Source organism: Molossus molossus, unplaced genomic scaffold (genome assembly GCF_014108415.1).
Source record: "Molossus molossus isolate mMolMol1 unplaced genomic scaffold, mMolMol1.p scaffold_m16_p_20, whole genome shotgun sequence".
NCBI classification, from domain to species: Eukaryota; Metazoa; Chordata; class Mammalia; order Chiroptera; family Molossidae; genus Molossus; species Molossus molossus.
This window is the reverse complement of record NW_023425356.1, coordinates 44016183-44043197: the sequence shown is the minus strand read 5'-3', so window position 1 is coordinate 44043197 and position 27015 is coordinate 44016183. Positions and strand designations below refer to the sequence as shown.

Sequence of the window (27015 nt, the reverse complement as noted above, 5' to 3'; positions counted from 1 at the left end):
CAAAACGCCAGGGGAGGAAGCAGAGGGAGAATTGCAGGTGGTGCATTCCAGCTAGAACCTCAGCCTTCCGGACGGCCTGGATTTGGTGCTTACCAACTCGTCCCGCAGTTTACAAGGTAGAGCTGAACAGTTCAAAGTCCACAGAGCTGAAGAGCAACTCATATCTATCATTTAGTATTTAGATCTTCCAATGCTATGAATTCTCTGGAAAGGTAACGGTCTCACTTGACAGCCAGGAAAATTACCAGGAGAAATCCTGGCTCTGCCACCTTCCCATGCAGAAGGTACCGCACTTAACAGAGACAGACTTCTGTTGGAGTTAGATTGGGTTTCTCTTCACAGCCCTTCATCTACGAGGTGAGAAGGAGGGATGCTGCCAAGTCGTTGGCTCCCAGACCCATCAGTCTGTTTAACTCTGGCTAAAAGCAGAGAATAATGGGCAGGTTACCAAGCTCCTCCCCCTCTGGCGTGAAGATGCTCATGTAACACACCACCGCCACACGGAGCGGCACAGGGGCCCTGGGACTGTCCATAGTCCACACAGACAGATCGAACATTCGACTGGAAACTAATGGATCCGGTTTTGCAGGTGGGCTCCCACTCTGGCAAACTCCCCCAGTGGTTCACCCCTACTCTACCCCCAAGTCAGCTGATTTGTAAAATGCTTTTCCCATAAACAAACAGCTCTTTCTGTTATCCAGGCTCTTCTACCAGCTCTCTAGAGGGGCGCGGGACGAAGCGTGAGGACTGCAGGAGCCTCACCTCACCTCGGCCCTGGCTTGTCCTCTCGGATCGCCAGCTTGGAGTCTGGCGTAGGGCCTCCAGATGACCACTTGTCTGTAGTGACTGTCCTGCCCAGCACCACAGGCTCAGGCCCGAGATCAAGCCATTGGGGCCAGAGGTGATGGCTGGGCAGAGCCAGCTCGGAGCCAGTAAGAGGCCGGCTGTCGAAGAGCAGCGCCTTCACGCTGTGGAGAGCGGAGGCCCTGCAGCGGGAGTGTACGCGGTGCCCCTATTCTCAGTAAACATTCCCTCTGTTCGGCTCCAGCCCGAGTCTGCTCTCCAGTAGCCACTGTTCAGCGGACACCCGCAATGGGTGAGGTCAGCAAGCCGATTCTGAACACACCCAAACGTGGAGCACTTCACCTCGGGGTCACAGCTTGGTCCCTGCAGTCAGGGCAGCTACTCGTTAAAGGTCAGGGGTGTTCCCACAGGCCCTCCTGCCACGCGCGGTTCCTGGGCGCAGCGATCTGGTAAGAGCAGACAGCACGGCTCTCGCAGGGCAGCCGGGAATCCAGACTCGGGTGTTCGTGTGGCCGAGAGCACTAAGACAAGGCCCACGTCCTAGCAGTTTGCACAGACTCGTACGTTTGAATGCAAATCTAAGGACCATCCCTGTTCCAAGTTTACAGAAGACTATTTGAATGTCTCCAAACTTTGTACAACAAATAATCTAGTACGCTACCTCTGAAGCCCTTTGTGATAATTACCTTTTTTTGAAAAGAAATGAACTTGTTTATATATCATATGGGGCTGAGTGTGAACATGAGCTCAGCATGCAGATGCCTTACCGACCACCACCCTACACATGAGAAAATACCCTTCTTTAAAAAATTGTTACAAACATTTATTAAAAAGTGCTATTCAAAAGTTAGCTGGGCAAGTACAGCATTGCAAATCACCAAAGAAAGAAAAAGGGAAAAGGAATAAAAGCCCCAAACAAAATAAAAACCAAGAAATACAGACAGAACAAGAACAAAAAGTGAAAAAGTTAGGGATGGGCCCCAAAAGAGGAGGCGATGAAGTCAAACCTAAAACTCCACCCCGGGGTCACTGCGCTTTCCACGTGCAAAGGAGGATGGGAGACGCGGCCTGGCCGCCAGGCTGACCCGGACCGTCCGGCTGCTGCGTCGGCACTGGGGTGGCTGTAACAACACCCTATCTATACACACGTGCATGTCGGAAGCATTTACAGAGTCGCCGGAAGCTTGAAGTTTAGTGTCTCGGCAACTCAAACTCAAGGGGAGCGAGTGTTACTTAAATTTGGATTGGCTCAGTGACTGGAGTGGGTGATAAAAATCAAGTTGTCACCTTGGGGGGAGAAAAGCAAACCAGTTCATCTACCCCTTTTTGCCATTATTCACAGGGCAAGAGCAGCCTGGTGCAGAGCTAGGCTCTTGCCATTCCAGTTTCTGACTAAATGTAATCGATGTGCTAACCCTTCCCAACCCGGTCCTGCCCAGGGAGAGGGAGCCGCAGGGTCTAAATCCATTCACGGTGCCGCACAGCAGCCGAAAATGCAAGATGCACCGCTGGGGAGGAGGCTGCGGGCCAGCCACCTGAGTTCAGCCAGGCAGTGACCCCCAAGCCCTTCCTCCCTTCAACTCCAGACAGGTCGCCAGCACTCCCGAAGCCCAGGGCTTCTCATCGGTTCCCACTCGTTCTTACCACAGAAAGGGGTGCCTGGGAGAGCAATTTTCTCCCAGCAAAAAGAACCATGCGTTTCTGTCACAAACTGCTCCTGGGCCTCCGTCCCCATAGGGCCAGCTCTCGGGCTGCAGGACGCTCCCACGAGGGCAGTGGAGCAGCCCAGGGTCCTTCGGGTCGGGCGGCACCGCCGTCGGAGCAGGGAGAGGGTCGGAGCAGGAGGAACGACCCCGAGGGGTGCCATGGCGACAGCGGACACGAGGCGAGTCTGCGGATTCCCGGGACCCCGGGAGGCCCTGCGCGGACAGGTCCAGGGCGGCAGAGCAGGGGCGAGCTGTCGTCAGGACAGGCGGAGCCAGGAGCGTGCAGCGGGCACGTCCCCTTCCCACGCGCCCCGCCAGCGCGGGGCGGAGGCGCTGCCTCCCGGCGCGGTCCCAGAAGTCCGGCGGCCGTGTTCTCAGGAGGCAGGCGAGCCGGCACCGCGTGGGCGGCCTGTGCCCCGGTCCCTGCGTCACAGCACTAAGAAGAGGAGCAGCACGACCAGCAGGACCGCGAAGAGGACGGCGATGGCGCACCACTGGCGCCGATCTGCGAGGCAGGACACGAGGGTTAGCGCTGGGACTGGACGTTCCCGAAGACAGTCACGTGGACACTGAGGCCACATCTGAAGCGGAAAAGCGACAGGACTGCAAACGACAGGGGCAGAGGGGCCCTGGGACCTGCGGGGCTCCTGGCCTGCGCTGCACCTGCGTCGGCCACTCCTCCGTCCCTGAGGGCTGCCCCGTGACAAGTAGGTGCTCCATGTCTCAAGTCCTTAATTAGAACCCGAGGCCCCTAGCCTTCTGCTGGTGGCTCCTGCACCCTGGACAGGTGCTGGCCTGGCCTCATGGATCAAGGCCCATCTGCGCTCACCTCCCACCAAAGTCAAACCATTCAAATCAGCAGTAACCTGTCCCGGTCTCAGCACCGCGGGAGGAAGAAAAGGGGATGAGAGCTACTCCTGGTCACTTTGGGGAGTGAAGAGCTGAAAAAGCAAGCTCCAGGGATCATGGGCCTGAGTAATGACACCACACCTAGTCAAGAAAGTAAGATTACTCAACCAGTGACCGTGTTAAAGTAACTTACACCGCTTCTCTGTAAATGGACGTACCCTGTCTCTCCTGAAACTCGGCCCCACCAGAAAAGGCTCAGGGAACAAAGTGGCTAGAGTCCATCCAAAAGGCAGAGAGCAAGGAGGCCCTAAGGGACAGAGGGGATCCCAGCTGCAGCCCAAACCTGACTGTGACCCCGTCTCCACAACAGCTGCCTCACAGGGCTGCCGGGAGCCCAACAAGAACACCCTCGGGCACATTCCTCATTGGGGTCCTTCCTTCACTTGCATAGACCTAGACCGTAAGAGGTCTTTCCATTGATGAGTCCTGCCATTTTCCAGAGGGTCACTGGGAGAAGAGAATTTTACTAGCCTATGAAAATGTAGGTCAGCTGCTAGAAATAGGAGTTCCACTTAAAGGATCGTGTACTGATTCATCAGAAGTTCATTTGAAAGCCTGCAGATTTCAACACACCACGGCTACTGAGAATCACAGTATAACAAGGCCTGACCTAGGAAAATAGATTGTACAACTTTCCACAGGGCAAAGCTAAGTCCACAAAACGTGAACTTCAATTAAATGACCTGGAGAGCAAAGTCTTCAGAGGAGCCAATACAACTTCCACTAAGTGATGTAAGTGAAGCAAATACCTCCTTAGTGCTGCCCAGCTTGCTCTGCCTCAGGCAGGCTAGAAACTCACTTCCTAACTGACGAGGACAAAGACCCCAAGTCTCTAAGTTCCTTTGCTGAAGCAGAATGATTCCAAAGCAGGCAGAGCTGGCTTCCCCAGGTACTATTTTTAATGTTTCACCATTACTTCAATGGTGAAGAACAGTACCATATTTAATGTTCCTTCATCTTTTTAAAAATGTTTACAATAATTTGAACCACTGTCATTGAAAATAGACCATAGTCTTCCAGGGCAAACAATGCAGGTCATTGTTTCCTAACCACACCCCATCCCCCTCACACCTCATTCCTGCACTTACCCCCTACCCCCAGGCAGCCTGCCATTTCCAAAACCGGATTTCCAACACCGAACTGGCTTTCCACCTTTTGGCTTTCCATCAGCTTCCACCCCCACCCCCCCCCTTTCCTGCGACTGCATCGAGTAGAGGTTTTCACCCAGGAATGCGCTTTAAAGCATCTTCCTTTGAAGTGGGAGCTGCTGCTTTGAAGCATAAACCAGGTAACCGAGAGCTGTTCCCTGAGCCGAGAGCTGTTCCCTGAGCAGACTTCTCCCGAGAAGGGGCGGGACTAACCCAGGGCTCCCGTGACCTCCGGGGAGAGGGCTCAACCAGGTTTCCAGACCTGCCTCGGGGCAGGGGGACCAGAGAACTCCAGAGGCAGTTTGGTTTTTTTTTTCCTCCCAAAATATTTTCCTCCCCTAAAGTGAAAAGATGAACAACAGAATTTCAGAAGGTGAGGGGAAGAAAACACCTTGGTATCTACTCAAAAGGAGATGCTTCGGGTGGGAAAGTGACGAGCCAGAGTCTCTCTCGGGTAAGCGGTGGCCACGGGACAGATGCTCGGCCTCTCAGGCCGGGAACCGGGTCCGGTCACTGCCTATCGAACTGCAGTGTGTCTTCACATGCTTCCTGCGGTGTGGGCTGGATGGAAAGGCAGCGAACTTTCCCAAAAGTTATGGCTGCAGAGACAAGTACCAGTGGTCGCCCTAGAACTGAAACAGGCACCGCCAAGCGGGGGGCCCCGGGCAATCCCCAGGGAGCGAGCAAAGAGGAAAATGCAAACCACAGGCCAGCTGTGCACCCTGAAGGGCCTCGGGCCAAGTGCTGCTTCCTGGCGCTGTCCTACACAAATATAACCCAGGTTCTTCCTTTGCTCCCCAAACTGTTCTTTTGGGAGAAAGGAGAATAAAGCATGAGCAAGTTGCGGGGCTGTTTATACACGCAGGACAGCGGCCACAGCGCGAGTGCTTCTCCACGGTGTTCCTGCCGGGAACGCGGGGAGGCAGACACAGCGCGTCTTTGTTCGCTTGCTCCTCCCCAAACAACTGGCGCCGAAGGAGCCACTTGACTTTGCGACTAATACACACTAGTGGGAGGCCCGGTGTTTACACTGGTTCTACCATACTTCATTAAAGCTCTTCTGTACGCAGAGGGCTGGGGGCAGGAGGGGAGAGAGCAGAGGGAGGGGATCAGAAAGATGACTGCAAACCTCTCTCAATGTATCAAAGATGGACTAAGCTGTGTCTGCTCCAGGCCACGATGAGCCTGCTAGAAGCATAAATGTACGATCCTGGCAAGAACGGAGGAAACAGGCCAGGCTAGGAGCTTCCCTTGGTTTTGGATATAACAGGTCACTGGCCCTTAGAGCCATCTTCTGCCTGTCTTATGATTTTTTTAAAAACAAACATTTACCAAGTACTAAAATACATGGGAGACACTGTTCAACACTTGTACGTGAATTATTACGATTTCATGTAACCCTCACAATGACCTTGAGAGCCAGGCATCACCCTATTTTTTAATCAATGAGAAACTGAGCCCCAGAGAACTGTTCACATAACCTGACTATGAGTTAAACTGCTGAAAAGCAAATATACACATGTATTTTAATCTTGCCGCAAAAGTCTAAAGAATTAGACTCTATAACATGTACCTGACGGGGAAACCAACAGAAAAACGAGGTGTCAAGGGACAGGAAGTTCTCATGGGGGAGGGGGTGCTATGGTTCAAGAGCACATCAGGTACCTGAAGGCTTCTCTTTCCTCTCACCACACCACCCCCATCAAGTAAAGAAAAAAAGATACTGGATTTTCTTTTTTTTTAAATGTATTATTTCTTATGTAATAGAGGAGACAGGTTATAGTAATAATAATAACAATAAAAAAAAATAGTCACTGGAACACATCTTCCTATCTGGTAACTAATTTGAAAAATGCTATTTATTCATCCCTGTCCTGGTGCGAATTTGCTGAAATAGTTCACTGTGGACTTAAATCTAAACAATTTAAATGAGATCTGCAAGGGCATCTCATTCTGAAATGGTAGGGGTTTTCTTTCAATGAAAGTCAGTCCAGGAGAAACTGTAACAGGCTCCTTAATTACTATTTTAAAATAAGCTCCCTATTTTGGGCAGGAAATCGGAAAACAAAAAATAAAAAAAGGATTTTGTAATTGCAAAGAAAGTTGCCCCATCAGGAGAAAAGCCACCAACTACCAACTACGTGTGGGGAATGCTGTGTGGAACCCCCAGCCTGTTCTAGAATTAAGGGAGGGCTCTCAAACACCGTACATACCACTGGTCATGTGAGACACTTTTGCAAGTTTCTTCATCACGTTGTCCAGCCGAGAGTGAGTGCTCTCCAGCTCGTGGGAGAAGTCGTCCAGCATGCTGGGGAGAGAAGCAGGTGCACACGGCCCTGGTAAACACGCAGCCTCGCGACGCATGGCCGTGGGACTCATCGGGGCCGAGGCCTTAGTCTCAGCAAACAAGACCAGCAACACGGGGGTTCAAGCCCCCAGTCTATTACCTGAACTCCTTAGGACAGATTTTTGAATTCAGAATTTTTGATATTTAACGAAGTGATATGTCTTATATGCCACATATTAGCCAACATCCTCAGCAGGCCCAGGGCAGGCCCCATAATCACACCCGTGAATATTTCTGTAGAGGAGACTGTGAGCTGGGGCTAAGTCAGGGCTTTCAAGGCCACACGCACCTTCCCATCCCGGCAGCCCTCCCTCTCCTGTCACCACTTAGTGACGCGTACTCATTCACATCGTGTCCAGTCTGCCCAGTAAGTGGTCCTCTCCGATGGCAGACATGGACTCTTCTGTTCACTACTCTGAGGACAGGTGCCCAGTCTAAATTCAGTTAGTGAGTGTGTAACTCTGAACACAAAACTGAGATGGGAGACCTTCTGATGTATCCTAGTGGACTCTTGTTTGTTTTCAGAAAAAAAATATATCATAAAATGGTAAAGGTATTATGTAGTAGCATTTAAGAATGCTGATTTTGGTATCATACTTCAGTTTAAAAAGACTGTGCTTAAGGAAAAACAAACCCAGCTATGTTTCCTTGTGTGGCTTTACTTTTGATTTTGAAAGGGGAAGACTTTTTACTAATTGGAGTTAAATTTTTAAGTTTTTCTCATGAAGTTAAATTTGAGATGCAAAGCAAAAAGTTCTATTTGATGTAGAGGGAGAGTCGCGGGATGATAATGTCAGCTCGTGTCCTATCCCCTGCAGGACACAGGTCTCCCCAGAGGCCGCAGAGCCGTGTCTCCCACTCTCAGCCCTTCAAGTACCTGCTCAGAGGAATTTGTATCTGTTTTTGCAGGTGTCGGGGAAAAAATCATAACTTTGCCTACACCCTGTTTAATATTTTAACTGATAATTTGCTTCTTTTGGAGAGGCTGGTCTCTAAAACAGAATAAAAATGTAGTTATAAATAAAATAGTTTTTGTTTTACGAGTCCTGTAACTGTCAGGCTTGGCAGGGGTCCTGGGACATGGCTCCCCCCGAGCTCAGGGCCCCCGAGGGCGTCTCATGCTCACACGGCCTGTTCCTCCAGCTCCCCTCCGATGCGCTGGGACATGTTCTTCAGCACCCCGATGCTGCCAGAGACCAGCTCCAACTGCTCATCCTGCTGCTCCACGATCAGCTGGCACCAGAGAATGGGAAACAAGCAATTAAAATCCATCCTACCTGGTCCCAAGCCCAGCACTCCAGCAGCTGCCAGCTTCTCTGCCAACTTGGGACAGTTCTCATTCAGAAGCAAAGCCCAGAAATCAAAGGACCAGACCGGCGCCTCCAAGAACACACTGTTCAAAAAGCTGGATTGTCAAGCTACTGCTGTCTCCTGCTGATCCGACTTGTGAACAGTCAGCGGGGCTCAACGCCACCGAGAGAGATGCCTCTGGCTGGCGGGAGTCCAGCAAGGAACAGGTGATGGCCGAGAGCACCTGTGCAGTGACCACTGCGACGTGGGGATGCTGGGAAGAGGAGGCCCACTGCCAGGGCCAAGGTCTCAATCCACAGCAGGCTCACACGAGAGGCTGGCAAAGCTCTGGACGTGGAAAACCACGTCCTGTCCTCTCTCTCAAGGACACACCAGAGGCAGCCCTGTGACAACAGTTACCTCAAGGACAACTGCTAAGGGACAAATATTTCATTTAATTGTGTGGTAGCCTCCTCACTTTTATTAAAAAACAAAACAAAACACTTTTCTTGGTAAATAGCAATCTAAGCAGACAACTGGTTAAGCAAACATGCTAATGGAAAACAATCATATAACCGATTAAAATATATACATTAAACAATATGTAGGAACCAATAGCTTCAACGGGCAGATCATCCTCAAATCCAGGTGTACTATTATTAGCTCCCTTTTATTACAACAACTACACATCAAAAGCAGCAACAGACACAATCAACCTCCCTCTCCTTCGACCCTTCACCTCCACTCAAGCGATCATTTTATATACACAATGGAACCAACAATAATTTTCCATGAAAAAACCAGGACTCAATTTTTCTGAAAGCGTGCCTTTGTTGAAATGAACAAAAAACTGAGTCTGCGAGTGGAGGCTGGGGAAGAGGGGTTCTTTTGTTTGTTTTTGAATCAGTGGCCTTGTCTGTCAGCTTTGGAGGTCTGGTCTGCTTCTCCTAAGGGACCTAATCAAGCTGGTTCCCTTGAAGCGCGCTCCGGAGGAGGCATTAGAAACCCTTTACATATGCAGTCACTGCACAGGTAGGCACGGCCGCCGCAGGGCTAGCTCGGGTCCAACCTGCCTGTCATTAGCAACAAAGGCCCCTGGCTGCCAGAGGAGCCCGGGAGGCCCCCGCCTGCACGTCTCTGCCGCGCGGTTCCAGTACCTGTTGCTGCGCCTGCTGCTCCTCGATGAAATGGGAGTTGGCTAGCTGGAGCTCGCGGTCCAGACGCCCGTATTTGTCGGGGGCTCCGGTGCTCCACTTCTGGCCGCCGCTGTCTCCCAGCAGCGCCTGCGAGAGCCGGGCGGGCCGCCGGGCAGGGAAACGAGTAGTTACCATCCCCGAGCCAGCCCGCCGGGACGGAGGGGTGCAGGTGGGCGCCTGTGTGGTCTGCCCTGTCCCCACCGCTCCCAATGGGACTCACAAATGGGCTTTGTCCCATTACAATGCAAATAAATGCCAACTTTGAATCAACAAACACCCATCTGTACACAGCTTTACAATCTAAAAGAGCTTGGTCTCTGGGCCGGCTCTGCCTAGCACCCGAGGAAGTCCACCAGAGACCCACGGAGGGATCTGTTGGGCAGGTACGGCCACAGTGGGTGCCTGATCTGATAACTGGGGCAAGGGCTGGCCCTGAGGCAGTGTCACCACTAGGATCCCCGCATGGCAGGGTCGGGTTCCCCAGTAGGAATTCAAGGACGCTTGTAGCCAGAAGAGGGTAAGTTTGGGACCGTCCTGTGCAAGAGGCCAGACAGGAACGGGGAGCCGGGTCTCAGCAGCTGGCTGGGACCCCGCAGGCCTTTCTGAGCAGCCGGTCAAAGACACTGCTCACCGCCTGCATGGAGATCCAGCTCCCGCTGGTGACCGAGGTTCTTTTTCCTTACAGAGCTGCCAGACCTTCTTACCAGCTGCTTTTGATCTCTAGAGCTGCCAAAGGCCTCACTGATTACTTGGTTCTGTCTGCAAAGCCCCTCAATCCTGTCACTGACCTCAAACGGCAGTCGGGGCTAGGCCCGGGGTGCACAGCATAACCCGGGCAGTCGCGAGAGGAGGACCAGGACGTCTGAGCGTCCAGCTGGCCTGCACCCTCGTCTCTTCGGGAGGCTGGATGGTGACCGTCTCAGGTAAAAGCAGACCAAGGCTTTCTGTGGACGGCTCTGCCCCACCTGGCCTCAGGGCTGTCGAGCTTTAAAACATCTACTGGTTCTCCTGCAAAGACTCTAAGGACCTCTACAGAGTTCACTGGGGCTCAATGACAATTTTTTCAAGGTCAGAAAATGGCTACAGTGAGTCATCACTGTGTGTGCTCCTGGAGCCAGAGTCGGGGCTACTCCTTCTGGCTTATGCACGGGCTACACTTCGCTGGACATCTGACACCCGTTAAGAGTTGTCTAGGCTTCACTGTGAAGTAGCTTGGATTTCATCAGCCTGACCTCCCAGAGTCTGCTGGAAGGGAGAGAAGATGGAGGGAGGGCCCAGAGCACTGGACGCCCAGCCTGCGGTGGGTGCCAGGCCGGGCTGCTGGCACGAGGCGGCGGCAAGAGGGACTCCCTGCCCGAGGGCGTGGAGACCCTGGCGGCCTGTGACTCCAAGCCGGTTCACTCACTGCCCCAAACAAAACTCCAAGCTGCGCTCGGAAAGGCAATGGATAAACGTGCATTTTAATTGTTAGTTCAACTAGACTGTCCAGCGAGTAGGATAGGGTTACCTACCTCACCCTCCCAGGGCAAGTAGGCAGGAGAAAAAAACGACTTTAAGATGAAACGCAGGGAAAGGAAACAGGAAAATTAAGTGAGGTGATGCTTGGAGAGCCCCTCTCCTTCTTTGAGCTTTTATATTTATTCTAAAAATTAAGTGGGTCAACAAATACCCACAGGTGTAAAGTAGGGATTTATATTGTGAACTACTGACTAGTTCAAAATGGTGAGCTGATTTCTTGAGTTGACAGTCTACCAAATGGACTATTGGTAACTTTATGGAGTCTGAATAAAATCTAAATCAAGCCTATATTTTAAAGTGACTATTGTATTATTTATTTATTTATTTATTTATTTATTTATTTATTTATTTATTTATTTTGGTACGTGCCCTTAGCGGGAACCGAACCCGGGTCTCTCAGGACCGCAGGCCGACGCTCTAACCGCTGAGCCAAACCGGCCAGGGCAGTTTTTTTTTTTTTTAAAGGACTGTATTATATCAGTTGGAAAGGAATTTCTATCGTACACCAAAGTGTCTAATTTTTAAAAGATACCTAGAACAGGGCTTTTGTGGCTTTTATTTTAGATGTGTCAATACCCATGCTCTGGTTTCAGAAATGTATTAGGTTGCATAATTTATTTGTCATAACTAATGAAAACTGGACCTCATCTCAAAAAAAAGATACTTAAAATGATGCAAGATTTAATTTAACACATTAAATTCACACACATTTAAGATTCTTCAAATGTCTTTCATTTTATTTTAAATTTCATAAAATGTCAATCATTAAATATCTAGTTCTATGGGGTAGGCAATGTAACAGCAGCTGGAAATTAAAGAAATTCCTCACTCTCTAGGAGCCTGGGGTCCAGCAGAGGAAAAGACAAGTAACTAAGCAATTACAGCCCTTAGCAGAACCTGGCACACAGAATGTGCCCAGCAGGTGCGGAATAAATGGCTGTGTGGAAAGGGCTAGGCAAGCACAGGGCACGAGGAAGCCCAGAGGAGATGCGGAGGGTGGGCGGAGGGGGGAGGGCAGGGACAGCTGACCATGGGGCAGGGCGGGCTGGTGACTGGCCTTTCACAAAACCTGCCCGCCCCGTCCAGGCTCAGCGTGCACAGGATTCTGCTTGTGTACATGATACACAGATGTCAGCATTTCAAAATTCCAGCATCTGTGTCTTGTCTTTGATTTGATACTCTGTATTCAGATGTTGACTCACCTGTCTGTTTTTTCTTTCAGCTACTGCCTGCACAGATGAAGCTGACATCTGATCCTTCATGTCCTAATGAGGTAACCAGGAAACAAATGAGTACCCCCAGACGAAGCAAAGTCACGGTGAGCATTTCCTACACTAGCAAAATACGCCTAACAAGAAGACAGCTTTCTTTGGCTTTTTTCAGTCTCAAAAATAAAGGCAATAAAGAGAACAATGTCCCCTTGAAAAGAGGTACCTGGGTACTAACCTTAAGTAGGAGAAGAGAGGGAAGGAGCTTGTATTTCCTGGGAACCTACTCTGAGCAGAAACACTGTTCAACGCTTACGCACATTACCGCTGGCTTTTCATGACGACCCTCTGAGCCGGCTTGGCCTCTGCTCTACAGTCGAAGAGACTGAGGTCTAAAAAGACTGGAGCTAGTTTCTCAAGGTCACAGTCAGAAAATGGCAACTTTGGGGCTCAAACACACACGCCCGTGCTCAAGGGCTGGCATCTTCAAGTACATGTGAAATCCCACGCACGTCAGGACAGTTACCACTAAACACCTGTGAAATTTCTAACAGTGAAACAACAGGTCACTTATTTCACCTTTGCGTTGGATTTATGTGAATATAGACTATTTCAAACACCACAGTGAATTTCCAGAGTGGCATCAGAAATCATTTCCTATGGGAATAAAATGAATGGACCCATTACTTACGATGAAGAAAAAACACTTTGTTAAATATGAGTCATTTTGCTAATCAACTAACCATGACCCGATATACTTTAAAATGATTTGAACTGAGTACATAATTACTATAATACGATTTTTCTTCAAGGCTGCCAAAATACTTGATGATTTTCTACCGGCCAGTAGACTATTTTATAGATGCCAACACTTTTAGAAGCTTCTTCTAAGACCCATGACAAGTGAAGGGTAGACCAGAGAGCCACAACTTTCGTAACTGCTGCTGCGGGACGTCTGAGTGACAGCCACGTTGCTTCGACTTTCAAAGTGGCCACTGCTTCCTCTCTCCTACGGACTTCAGTTAGGCTTTATTTAAATTAAGAGCCCTGGCCGGTTTGGCTCAGTGGTTGGAGCGTTGGCCTGCAGACCAGAGTGTCCTGGGTTCGGTTCCCGCTAAAGGCACGTACCAAAAATTAATAAATGAATAAATTAAAACAAGAATGGCTAAGAACCATCAAGTATTCAGTTGGATCACAGCTGAGTGTGGCTTAGACCCCGGCTCTAGAAGCTACTTTGTGACATACAGACCTGATTTAGGGCACTGCTTTCAAGGGCTGAACTTCAAACAATTTTCCGATATCAGAAAACAGACTTTGGGTTCTACTTCAAATTATACCAGCTAACTTAACACTCAATACATTAACCTCTGAATTTCAATTTGCAATATTTACAAGTACAACCTTACAGAGAGAACTTAAATAAGGTCAAGATACATAGCTTTCACCATAAGGCACCATTTAAATACCAACATCTACAGAAGTGTCCTTCAGAAAATCTGAAGGATTTTACAAAAACTAAAAAAAGCAAACTATATTTATAGACAAATAATGGCGATGGATTATCTGCCTTACCAAACAATACATCGCCAAACAATGGGGTTTCCTGATCAGACTAGCTTTCTTAGCTGGCTAGAAATATCTAGTCCAAAGGCTCGTTGTGCAGATGGGGTCGACTGGAGGTCCGAAAGGTTACTGCCCATTAAAATGTTTGTTTATAAACAATTTTTTAAAAAGTTTTTTTCTTTATTGATTTTAGAGAGGAAGGAAGAGAGAGAGAAACATCGATGAGAGAGAACATCGACTGGCCGCCTCCTGCATGCCCCCCACTAGGGATCTGGCCCACAACCTGGGCATGTGCCCTGACCAGGAATCGAATTGGCGACCTCTTGGTGCATGGGTTGACGCTCAACCACTGAGCCACACCAGCCGGGCTATTTAGATATCTGTATATAGAAAGGCAACTAATGAATAGAACAAAGAACAAGAATATTTCAAGTTCAGTGATAATCTATCATTTGAAACAATTTCAAAAGGAAATCACATGATATAAAGTCTTTGGCAAATGGATACCAAGGTTCCTGCCTAAGATGACTCTTAAAAAGCCATATGTTAGCACTGATATGATCCCAACTTTTTTTTATTCAAGGAAGCTGCTTTCTAGTACATATGTTAAAGACAGCTGGTTCTCTTACATCTAGTTATGCTAATCAAATGGCTTAGCCATACAGTTTCAAATGACAAACGTATCTTAATGCTACAATTTTTTACTTAAATGCTATCTTCTCTTAGGTTTTTAAACAACAGGTTATTTTCTAAATAACTGGAGGCTAGATATTTGTTCACATGCGCTGGTTTCTGCACGGGGAGATGCCGCCTGCTCTGGAGAAGCCCCCAAACCCTGTCAGGCAGTGTATGTGCAGATGTCAGCAACGGGGCAGCGGGAGTTCCAGAAGCTGAAGTTCAGGTGGTGAGAGGCTGCCGTGCAAACCCAGGAGAGTCACTCTGCACAATGCAAAGTGATCGCCAATCCATCCAGAAACCACATGGTTTCTACAATAGTAACTCTTCATTTGGCCCAGAAATACAGTGGAGAGGACCACAGAGGGAATGGTAGCTGGTCTGGAGGAAGGAGAGGTGTGGACAGGACAACACCATTAACACAACTTCCCAAAGCCAGCCGACTCTCATGTCTGCTCTAAGAAATACACCCGATGATGCTAAAGACAGACTTCTCTTTTCTGCTAGAGAAATTCTGTGTGGGAAAGCGGCATTTAATTCATATGAAAAACATAGCTGCAGAGTTGATGTATTAGTTTACCATTAAGAGAAAGAGTTCTGAGAAGTTTGGCTATTTCTTGCATGATAAGATCACATTCCTTACCCGGACAACTTGCCGAGTGCTTGTGATGAAGGATTTTCTTATACTCAGTTCGGTTGCATCGAGATTGAATTTTCTAGGATTTGCTTCAACTATGCGTGGGTCAAGAAGTCAAGGTAAAGCCGTGTCATCGTGAAGTGCCTAACAAACAACATCACACTGGACCACAGCATCCCTCACGGGCAAGCAATAAAGTCCTGCAGATTTCTGAAGACAGGCAACTTGACAGTCATCCTTCTCAGACCTTCTCTGCCTGCAGTTTTAGTAGGACCCTGTGCCCCTCGGCGGAGACACCTGCCAGGCTGAGGACCCACAGGCCTGACTGGGTCCACCATCAATTCCTGGCTGGCTGACGCAGCTGGGCTGGGCTCTCCCAGATGCCGGCCAGCGTTTGGTATGTACCTGTCCTCCTGACCCAGGTCACCTTTCCCCGCCAGCTTCTGCAACCTTTTTCACTTAGAGTTCCAAACCCTTCCACTTACGGCAAGAAGCTGACCCTGACTCTTTTTTTTTTAATCCTCACCCAAGGACACCTCATTGATTTTCAGAGAGGGAGGGAGGGGGGAGAGAGAGAGAGAGAGAAACATCAATGCAAGAGAGACACATTGCTTGCCTGCCTCCTGCACAACCCCAACCGGGGCCAGGGATCAAACCGCAAGCAAGGTACGTGCCCTTGATCAGAATCGACCACGAGACTCTTCAGTCCGCAGGCCGACGCTCTAACAGCTGAGCCAAACCGGTCAGGGTAACCTTGATTCTTAATCTAGAGATGGAGGCCCCTTTAGCAGAGCTTCCCCTGGTCTCCTGGCCCCCAGCCTGGTCCTGTCACCCCACATCGGACACTCACATGGCACTCTGGAGTTTTCTCTCACAATCTGCAGCATGCATTTGTGCTATAATCTGATTAATGTCTGGCCCCCTAAGTCCCTCTCTACCCTTCACTGTCATTCCATGAAGGCTGGTATACTGTTTTGCTTAGCAATCCAATCTCAGTAATCAACAAAAAGTCCAGCACATGATATACTCAATAATTATTTGCTGGTTGATGAATATTTATTAAAACTTTTGTCTCCTGACCAGTACGGCTCAGTGGTTGAGCATTGACTCAGGCACCAAGAGGTTGCTGGTTCGATTCCTGGTCAGGGCACATGCCCAGGTCGCAGGCTTGATCCCCAGTGGGGGTGTGCAGGAGGCAACTGGTTGATGTTTCTCTCTCATTGATGTTTCCATCTATATGTCCCTCCCCTCTCCCTTCCTCTCTCTCTAAAAATCAATGAAAAACATAAAAGTTTTGTCCTCTTTCTCATAATTTCGCTACCTCCTCCAATCTTTTTTCTTCCCTCCTATCTCAAGGGGAGACGTATCTTCCTGTAACTGTGCTTTAGATCCCGTCCTCTCACATATTTCGTGCCGCTCATTTTAGAGAACACCGTTATCTTTTAATAATTTAAAAGGTGCCCGGGGTCATTATGATGAATAGAAATGATGGTTTCCTTGATGTTTTATCACACTTGAAAGAAACAAACAAAACAGAACTCAGAACATGCAACTGGCATGCCTTCAATCTAAAGTCCTGATTAAACAGAATTTTTTCCAGTGGAAAAGGCCACATCATTTCAGCTTTTACAGTGCTCTGGTTTGTCAGATCAGTGGACTTACTGAACATCAATAGCATAACTTAGCATAATAGATCTTTTACTAAATGCTGTTCATGAAAAAGATGCCTCTCGCTGTGTGGGGGGCACCATTCTAAGCTACCTACCTGTTACACTTTCAACAACCCTATGAATTAGGTACTGTTATTATCCTAACTTTCTACTGGAAAGGAAACTGAAGCACAGAGCAATGTGCCCAAAGTCACACAGCAATGTGTCCAAAGTCACACAGTTAGCAATCGGCAGAGCCAGGACTTGAACACGCAGCCTGACTCCAGGGTCTGAGTGCATAGCCATTGCGCACGCTGCTCAGTGTGCAGGATTGGCCACACACTGGAGAAGAATTTGGCTGTTCTACCTTAGCTTCCTGGGCAATTATTTTAAGTGTGTCACAGTCCAAATGAGAACAATATCCATCGATCATAAAAGGAGATGCCCAATCTATGTGCTTGAGACCTGGATAAAAACTTGTCCGTTTGTCTGTTTGCCCCAAGGGGCTCAGACTGCACCGAAAAGGATATTGATGGTTTCGTCAAGGTCCTCCAGGTCCCACTCTATGCTCCGGAGGTTGTTTCTCAGCTCGTTGGTGGTCCAGTCGATTTCCTCCCTCGTGGCCGTGGCGGGGTCCTGAAGGAGCTCTGTCCATCTCTGAAACAAGCCCTGGGCAGTGTTGACAGCTTTCTGTACCTCTCTGTAATCAAGGAAGGAAGGAGAGGCGTCACAGACATGGTCCGCGACAGTTCCTGCGTGACTTACACTAACATGGTCACATCCATTCTCAGCAGCAACCACCATTCCCAAAAGTGTATTCAAGTCTTTATAGAAGGCTCTTCATGGACAAATACCAAAGTTCAAAACTCTAAAGTAACAATCTAAGTATTATGTTCTCAGCTGAGGTCCAGAATGAAATAGCCATTATTTAAGCAGCTCTAATATCAAGTTTGTTTGAGAAGGACAGAAATTTAATTATGCTCCGAACAGACTATGCTTAACACAGTACTAGAAGCGATATTAACTAAAGGGCCATTAACATTCCCACGTGCTGCCATTCGGTGGGACAGTAATTTATATTCGATGGAAAAGTCCTAACACAGCTTTTCTTTCCTTTGGGGTGGGGGTAGGGGTAAAAAGCATGGAGAAAGGGTTACTCTAACTCTGCTAATCTTTTAGGGGTTAAGTATTTTTATTTGGGACATTTAAAAACCCCAAATCTCATTAGATTTCCCAACATTATTAGCTTTAAATATATCCCCTTCCCTGGACTGAGCCATGGTGTCGGGCAGATTGGTGTGTTTGTTGGTTCGAGAGGGCTCAGGCCAGACGCACTATGTGCGATCCAGTGTTCTTTTAGATTCGATGTTGTCACAGGGTTTTAAAAACCTTTCCCCCGCCGCTGGACCACTATCGACCAGTTAAATGCTATCATCTAACACTACCACATATAAAAGCCAAAAAAAGGAGTCATTTTATAATCATATGGTCTCTTATGTACAAAGATAATAACTTTACTGCTCCCAAACTAAGAGATCTGTTCTGATTCCCCCAGGATTTCTTAACCAATTCTGTGCGTTCAGTCAGGGTGTTTGTTGACTGCAGCCTTACAAGCAAATTTGCACACATCCTATTCCTGCTGACGTTTCAAGCACCAGGAGAGAAAGCGCTAACAAAAATGAAGAAGTGTCTGACAACATTTCGCCTGTGGAATACTGATGAGCGGGAGGCTGTGTTAGACCCAGCCGCTGGGCCCGGCTGAAGCAATCACTGCGCCCCGCGGCCCCAGCGCATCCGCCAGCTCGTCCGTCCAGTGCGCTGGGCAGGTGCTGTCCTCGCTCCTCTCCCTCAGCCTTGCTCCAGTCCTGAGAAACTGTCTGAGACAAACAGGGGAAGGCCTGAGGAAGTGAGATGTAAATGCACTGTCTTTACTCTTCACTGGGGTTTCCGGCTGGTTTGGTGGAGAGAGGTACACATCTTCCCATCATGGGAGGCACTCGGTTTATTCGTAATGTGGAGTATCATCTATGGTAACGGAAGACAGTCAAGAGGGATCGAGAACAGTGATCTCATTTTAAAGAATATAAAATGTATTAATTCTGTAAAGTAAATATAAATTCCTTTTGGAGAGCTAGGCACGTCAAACCCAAGAAGCCTCAGGCTGGGGCACCCCACGTTCCCACCACCTGTGATGCTGGAGTCAGCCCTTAAGGAGCAACCCCTCTTCACAACGCCTGAACACTCCGGAGAACTTAAGTTGATAGAGAAATTCAAACAGACATTTAAAAAGATACTTATCAATTAGTTAAAAATCACAATGAACTTACTACATGTTAACACATTTTCATAAAAAAATAACTTAAAAAAAAAAAATAGCGGGAAGAATAGCACTGTTTAACATTTTTATTTTTTCCAAATTTCTTTAATATGTGGTTTAACAAAAAACAGCTGGATTCTCATAACTGTTTTTACATTCAGTCTGTTGACATACATTTTGGTTGAGTATATGATGAAAATCCAGCCTCATTAGATATATAGTTGGGGGAGGGAGGAGTATTTTTAATACTTGCTGCAGATAATTGTGGACCAAAACACGACAAATGGCAGTTTCTTTTTTTTTTTTTATCCTCATCCGAGGATATTTTTCCTTTTTTTTTTTTGTACAGATAGAGTGGGAGGGAGAGAGAGTGAGAAACATCGACGTGAAGGGACACATCGAGTGGCTGCCACCCGCACAACCGACCAGGGTCGGGGACAAACTGCAACCGAAGTACATGCCCTTAGCGGGAACCGAACCCGGGTCTCTCCGGACCGTAGGCCGAGGCTCTAACCGCTGAGCCAAACTGGCCAGGGCGACAAATGGCAGTTTCTTAAAGGTTGCAATGTGGAACCCGAAACTGTATCAAAGACTTTTTGAACTATCACACAATTCCAGTCCATTACTCTATCTTGAATGTTGAATGGGTCATTACCCAGTATGCCTTTATAACATCATGAAATGCTGATTCATTTCATTACACAGAACTCAAAATCATATAATACCACCACCAATCTCATCACAAACACAGAAGTATTGGGAATTTGTAAGATGATAGTAGTTGATAAAAGCTTTCCAGAATTCTTTTTAAAAAGGGGGGGACGACTCTAATTTTATCGTCAGCAAAAATACTGTCAGGTGCTTTCCATGAAGTAATGGGTTTGCCCCATTCATTTTAAAGACAATATCGCAAGTATTTTTTAGATAATTTTGAGATTTGAGAACATATGTGAGTCTCAACAACCAGTTTGTCAGTTATTCTTTCAGGTAAACATGAGAGTCTGTGCGGGGACGACCAGGTGTTTTAGCTCGGGACTCGTCCCAGCCGCACTGTGCCCGGAGACCGTCTTATCTCTCGGGGGAAGAGCACGTGGCGCAGAGCGCGGAAAAGGGCACCGGGCAGGGGGAGAACTTTGCAACTTACACATCTGATCCATGTCACATCTTTTTTGAAATATTTTTAAATCTCAAAACTTAACAATATATTTTTAAAACTCTAAATGAAACAAACGCAATTTAAAAAAGGGCAAAACATTTGAACAGTCCCTTCACCACAGAAGGCAAAGATGACAAGATGCTCGGTACCATTAGTCATCAGGAAAATGCAAATGAACTTCACCACGAGATACCACTACATACTTAGAATGGCTTAAACAAGAAAGCGAACAACACTGACAGTGCCAGGTGCTGACCAGGTGACAGGGAACCTGGACCTCGCATGCCTTACTGGTGGGAATGCAAACCGGTCCAATCGCTTTGGAAAACCGTTTGGCTGTTTTTAAAGTTAAGCGTACACTTACCATATGACCCCAAAATCCCACCACTAAGTGGGTAGATACGTAGTAATTTTCCGATTATTCTTGTGGGTTAAAAAAAAAGTTGTCTTAGTTACAATGTTGCCTCAACCTGCTTCTGCTTCCACAACCCCCCTGGGATGGTACTACTGTCACCAATGATGCAGGTCAAAGCCCTGTCACCTGAGCTCATCCTCATTTTCAGTGGATTTGACACTACAGCCTTCTCATCTATTTTCATGAAACGCTCACTTCCTTTGGTTTTGTGACACTGCCCTTCTAGTTTCTACCAATGTTCTCTGTGCTCTGCCTCCACTTGGTCTCAATGTTTCTTCCTCCGCAGCCTTTTCACAGCTTCTAGGTTCTGTCTACACTCACAGGGTCAAAGATCCCTTTAAGCCGATGGCTCCCCAAAGGCATTTCCAACTCTCACCACCCACCCAGGATTAGCTCCTATATTTTTAGCTGCCTATAGGATCCTTCCATTTGCTTAAAACCAAACAAACCATGCCCTCCCTACAAAAAAGGCAAGTATTCAAACAGAAAGATAAAACGGGTTAAAAATCTGCTTCTGTCTCTAACTTCCCATTTTAGAAAATAGTGCCACTGTTTTCCAAGATTCAAAACTTGTCTAGACAAGCGTCATCTTTGACTCTTCCTCTTACTTCTCACCTTGCACAACCCCTACTTAAGCCCAATCACCGGAGTTTAGATCTGGAAGGAACTTTCAAGATAACTAATCTGCACTCATTGAGCAAATAAGAGGGCTGGGGCTCAGCCACCTTGGCTGCTTGCCCCGAGTTTCGGACTCTGAGTGCGAGGCACCTTTCACAATTAAGACTCTTCGATTCCATCTTTGCTAAGCCTCCAGACAAGTGGATTTTCTTTGTGGACTCAACACCTGGGCTGGAGCCCCGAAAAGCTGTTTGACCACAGGCAAGTGAATAGTCACTGGAGTGAAACCCGCCTCCTGGTTAAGAATTTATGATGAGAAACAGATTAAATTTAAACTCGTCAGCTGGGTATTCCATGCCTCTGCTTCCCCCAAGCTGGCCGACTTTAATATCCAACCTGATTTCTCACTAAAACAAATTTGGTTTCAGTTGGCAGGCATCTAGGCATCTTCCACCCCCCCCACCCCCCCTTTTTCTCATTCCTGGCTCTAGACTTGTGTGTGTTTCCCCAGCTTGGGAGTCTTTACACCTCTGCAAATGAAAAGCAGACATTTCCTTTGAGGCCCAGATTGAGACCCTACTTGCGTCACTCAAGTGTCCTTGACCAACGTTCCCACTCGGGTCTTTCCTTTTTTCAATTTCCACAGCACCTCAACTCCAGTCCAAAATCGTACACACAATGCACATTGTCTTCCCCTATCCTCTTCGGTTCTGCACAGTGTTCTCCAAACTAGACGACAGCCTCAGGAACCAGATACAGTACTCAGTGCATTTAGAACCAATGTTTACAGTGAAACATCTGATTCTGATTTTTAAAAAGTAGGAAATGAGATATGACCTACATCCAATTGTACTAGACTAAAGTTCCTCTGCAAACAAGAATTATTTTTTTCACAGTGACGGTCTCCAGAAACAGTTTTCTCAGCTTCGTGAGCAGGAAGGATGCACACGCTGGCCTTCAAGGAACTCATGCTCTAGACCAGGGGTTCTCAACCTTCCTAACGCCGCGACCCTTTCATACAGTTCCTCATGTTGCGGTGACCCCCCCAACCATAAAATGATTTTCGTTGCTACTTCATAACTGTAATTTTGCTACTGTTGTCTTAGGTGACCCCTGTGAAAGGGTTGTTCGACCCCCAAAGGGGTCACGACGCATAGATTAAGAACCGCTGCTCTAAAAGGATTCATATACAGCCCCGGCCAGTTTGGCTCCGTGATTAGAGTGCTGGCCCGTGAACCGAAGGGTCGCAGGTTCTATTCCTGATCAAATGCATGTGCCTGGGATGCAGGTTCGATCCCCCGGCCCTGGTCAGGGTCGTGCGGGAGGCAACCAATCAATGTGTCTGTCTTGCTCCCTTCCACTCTACCTAAAAATCAATAGAAAAAATATCCTCAGGTGAGGATTAACAAAAGATAAAAAATAAAAGGTTTCATATACAGATAAAAGGCAGTGACAGGAAAATATAACACGACACAAACCATCTTGCTCATCTGCTTACTCATGCCACTATTTCAGCACTGGTCCACAGCCCCGAACCTGGACTAAAGCTCTGGTGGGAGGGCACAGACGTGAGCTCGGGTAGAGGAGCCAAAGCCGGAGCGTTGGAGAAAGTTCCAGAGATTCCTTATGATGGCACCAGTGGGATGCGATGACAGGTGGGCCAGGACTGAAGGAGACTGCGGGGTCAGGAGTGAAGAGGGCTAGAGGACGAAGGACCGGTCAGGTGCTCATAGGCAGGGGAAGGAGAAGAGGAGATCTCCGCCCACTGCGTCGGATATGCAGTAATTAGTAGAAAAGAGAACCGCACCCAGGAGAGTTGCACCAGAGTGACGGGCGCAGGAGGTGCACAGACACACAGGGGCACCTGTGGCAACGGGAACAATGGAGGTACCCAGGGAGAAGCACAGAGGGTCAACCAGCGAGGCCACGCTGAAGGGAAGGATAGGGCACCAGCCGGCCAGAGGTGATCAGCAGAGCTGGGAGGTTCAGGCCTGGAGTGTGAATTACACCCCAGTGTGTACCCTGGGAATGTCTGCACCAGGCAGGAACACACTTGCCCTAAGGGGCACCCCACCCCACCCAGCAGTGGGCTTTCCTCCTCTGTGCTCTGCCTCAGTCATACTAACTAAAGGAGCCTCAAACACCCAGGCATTCGTCACTGCAGTTAAGACAGCTTTCTAACTGGTCTCCTTTTTCAACTTTCCCTCCGCCAATGTAGCCAATGCTACTACCAAATCAACATTCCTAAAACCCTAATTTCATGTCATTTTTCGGCTTTAAAATCTCCAGTGGCCTCAAGATAAACTCTCCTTGACCTTATTCTACCTTGTACTATGAAGTGTTAACAGTGTGAGAAGAATTAGGCAGTGCAAATTTGAATCCTGGGTCGACTACTTATTAGCTGTGTAACCCTGGGCAAGTAACTTAACCCCTCTGTGCTCCCTCAGTTCTTCATCTCTAGAATGTGGCCAAGACCCACATCATAGAGCTGCTCTTACAAAATGAAAAGTCTCACACAGTGCTTACTCAGCACACAATGCCTGGCATAGGAGTGGCATCCTTGAAATGTTAGCCATTATTATTTCTTCCCAGATAAACTTCCTACTCCACCTGGGATGTTTGCCATGATTTCTAAACAAACAATGCTCATCTCGGGGCCTTTGCTACTGGCATTCCCACCCGTGCACCGCCAACACCACCACCAGCACCACCATAGAGTATTCATTCAACATTTATGCTAAATATTCAAGGTGCTGGGCTGGAAATACAGGAAAAATAAACAGTCCCAACCCTCAGAGCTCATAATCTAATGCTGAAAGGCACAGGAAGAAGTGCAATAATGTGTTACAGGTGCCAAGGGGAGCATGTCCTGGAGGGAGTGGAGATGCTGACTCCGGATCTTGAGAGCCGAGTGGGTGAAGCAGGCAGGGCTGGGGCAGGTGGAGCAGAGCATCCAGTACTGTGGTCAAGGTCACGGCACTGGGTCAGGCATGGCTGGGACTCTGAGAGGAGGGCAGGATCACGCCGGTCATGAGGTGTTTGGGTTTTATTCTGTAGACAACAGGCAGCCACTAAGTGGTATTAGGTTGGGAACCCCTACTTGGGTTCTGTGCTGCCCAATACGGAAGCCACATGTGACAACTGAAGGCTTGAAATGCGTTAGTGTGACTGAGGAACTAAAATTTTAATTTAAATTCACTTAAATTGAGAAACTAATGCATACTTCAATTACTAGTAAAATTTTTAAGTATGCTTGGAACAATTTGGGTATGTGACTCTACTTTCTCCACTCTAAGTTTAATAAACTCTAAATACAGATAAGTATTTCTGATGAAAAATTAGCATCCAAACCGAGATGTGCTGTAAGTGTAAAATATGCACCAGATGTTGAAGACAATACAAAAAAAGTAAAATGTCTCATTAATAATCTTTATTGATCAATCACATGTTGAATTATTTTGAACCTATGAACTTGAAGATGGCATTAAAATTAATTTCTCCTGTTTATTTTTACTTTTCAAGGTGGCTCCCATGTATTTTGGATAGCACTGACCCAGTACAACCAAAGGCAGAGGAAAGAGACTGGGAGCAGGAAGACCTGAATTACCTAAATTCTACCCATCTTCAAAACCTAATTCAAGATGTAATACTACCTCCCAAAGCTTTTCCAATCATAACCATCCCTCATGAGTCACCTTTCTCCAGACTCCAGGGGCACTTATCTTCTGTAGCATTCACTTCAGCACTTTATCATTTACACCTGTCATTTCTACTTAAGCTTTGAGGTCAGTTGTTTCTCAGCTGAGACTATCAGCTCCTAGGGTAAGGGCCACAATTTAGGCATCTTTAACTTTTCCACATTGTGTGATGCATTTTCAATACTTTTAATGAACAGAGGGACATACATGCCTTCCCAAATACTGGAGACACCGATGTGGCTAACTTTACTTTTGCACAGCAGAAGATATTGTGAGTCATTGCCTTCAGGCACACTAAGGACAGACAATAAGATGATGTCAAAATCAACTAAGACTCCAGGCTAATGTTCCAATAAAGCAGTGATATCTAATCAGTGAGCAAACATCGGGAGTCTGTATTGGATACTCTTGAGGGGGGGAAAAATGTCAGGAAGCAGAGCAATTTAACATTTTCACAAATTCTATTAAAAATCAAACAGAGTTCTGATTCTCTCTGGTCTCCACTGCCAGAGATAACCTTTGCAACTTAAGAATTAAGAACTTTTATTCGGGGGAAAAACACACAGCTTTAACATTTAAAAATTAATCCCTAAATCAATCCATCTAATAAAATATATAACACATTTTCCAGGCGGAGAGTCACATATTACTAAAAAAAAAAAAAAAGTACAACATAACATTTTCCCATCTAAAGTAAGGTGAAGAAAAACCCTTTTAGGGAAATGTTAAGTGTATAAATAAATTTTACTGTATCATGGATAATAAAATATTTCACCTAAAGCACCATTTAAATTTTCTAAGACGCCTTAAAAAAAAAAAAAATTAAACCAGGTCAACTTTCACCATTACAGAAATAGGAAGCTAGTAGCAACTAGTTGAAAGCAAAGGAACCCCGTGTGGTTATTAGTACTATCTTCTGGGAACTTTGTAGTTCTTAGATTTGTTCGTTTGATATTTATAACATAAAGCTGACAAGTTGTAAAAACATCAGACTCCATCTTTCTTGCATTTGTTTAATGGCTACAAAGCTGATACAGTACAAAGTGCAATTAAAGTTTCTATCTCCAAACAATGCAGTAATCAAACATGGAGTCAGGAGAGCTCAAAGGGAAAAACAAGTGAACAAACCTGTCAAATAGCCTGGATGAAATCAGGGAGTTGAAAAGAAAGCACTCGTTTCCTTTAGCACTGTGGGAAAATCCCGGTGCTAACAGAAAGCCAAGGAAAGTTTAGTTTGGCTGATTTCATTTTGTTTTCCTTCCAACATCATCACTGAGCATGAACGACTGCTTTCCTCCCGTCCCATTACTCAGTAAAAACTCCCCCACTGAATTGAGCTGTCTTCCGGAGCCCAGCTCCCCAGCCTCCCAGAGCCGCACCGCCCCCGCCTCCCAGCCTGCAAACGTGCTGGGGCGCCTCCGGGCTGCTTGTGGTCCCACCAGTCTGCGGGCCAGCGCTCGGATCTCAATGGACAATGGGAGCTCACCCCCGTCAAAGCCAACTACAAAGCTCAGGAGGGCCATTTCCCTTTTCCTGCCCAGATGCTGTTTTCCCTCCTTCGAAGCAGAGCCCGGTGCTCCACTAGAGCCCCAGTTTGGGCTGGGACCCGAGTCTCCCTCCCCACCTGCTGAGCTGCTGAACTCCTCGACCCCCACTTAAGTTACACAGCAGCGCACTGGCCAAAGGGGACCCCCTCCCCAGGGGCTTGGTTGGGGGCACGGATTTCACAGTCCAGGTAGGTCAAGGAAGGGATGTCTCTGGACGCTTGGTCATGGCCCTGAAGGCTAAGCTGTCCCCATGCCCCTCCCCAGCCTCAACTTGTCTCCCCTCCCCCTCCAGCAAGGAGAGCGGGGAGGAAGGGGCAGGCAGCATCGCCACCTCCTCCTCCCGTGGAGCCCTCGGCGACACTCACCCTTTCACCACAAAGAAGGGGTCCTCCATGGACATGGCGTCCCGGCCCCCGGCCGCCTCCTGCCTGCTCAGAGCACAGGGCGCCCGCGCCCTCTGATCCTTCCTCCCGCCTACTGCAGCGCCGGCGCCTCGGATTGGGGTGACCCAGAGCACCGGGCGCGCGCAGGCCGGGGTGCACGGGACCGCCGCTGGTCCAGCACCCGGTGGGACCACAGATCGAATCCCAGACCTAGTGCCAGCCCCCACTGCT

The 27015-nt window shown here is 47.8% G+C and overlaps 1 protein-coding gene across 2 annotated transcripts; it reads right to left on the bottom strand.

The window, feature by feature from the left end:
- STX6 (syntaxin 6) lies at positions 1-27015 on the bottom strand. Of its 2 annotated transcripts, none has more exons than XM_036273132.1 (8): positions 26767-27015; positions 17181-17350; positions 15008-15102; positions 12121-12183; positions 9362-9487; positions 8041-8147; positions 6781-6875; positions 1-3015 (listed from the first exon to the last, which is right to left on the bottom strand). In XM_036273132.1, exons 1-8 carry the CDS (start codon positions 26799-26801, stop codon positions 2939-2941), a joined length of 768 nt encoding a protein of 255 aa, XP_036129025.1. In that variant the 5' UTR covers positions 26802-27015; the 3' UTR covers positions 1-2938. The 2 variants fall into 2 exon arrangements, with proteins under 2 accessions (XP_036129025.1, XP_036129023.1); XM_036273130.1 differs by lacking the exon at positions 26767-27015 and adding an exon at positions 18583-18702.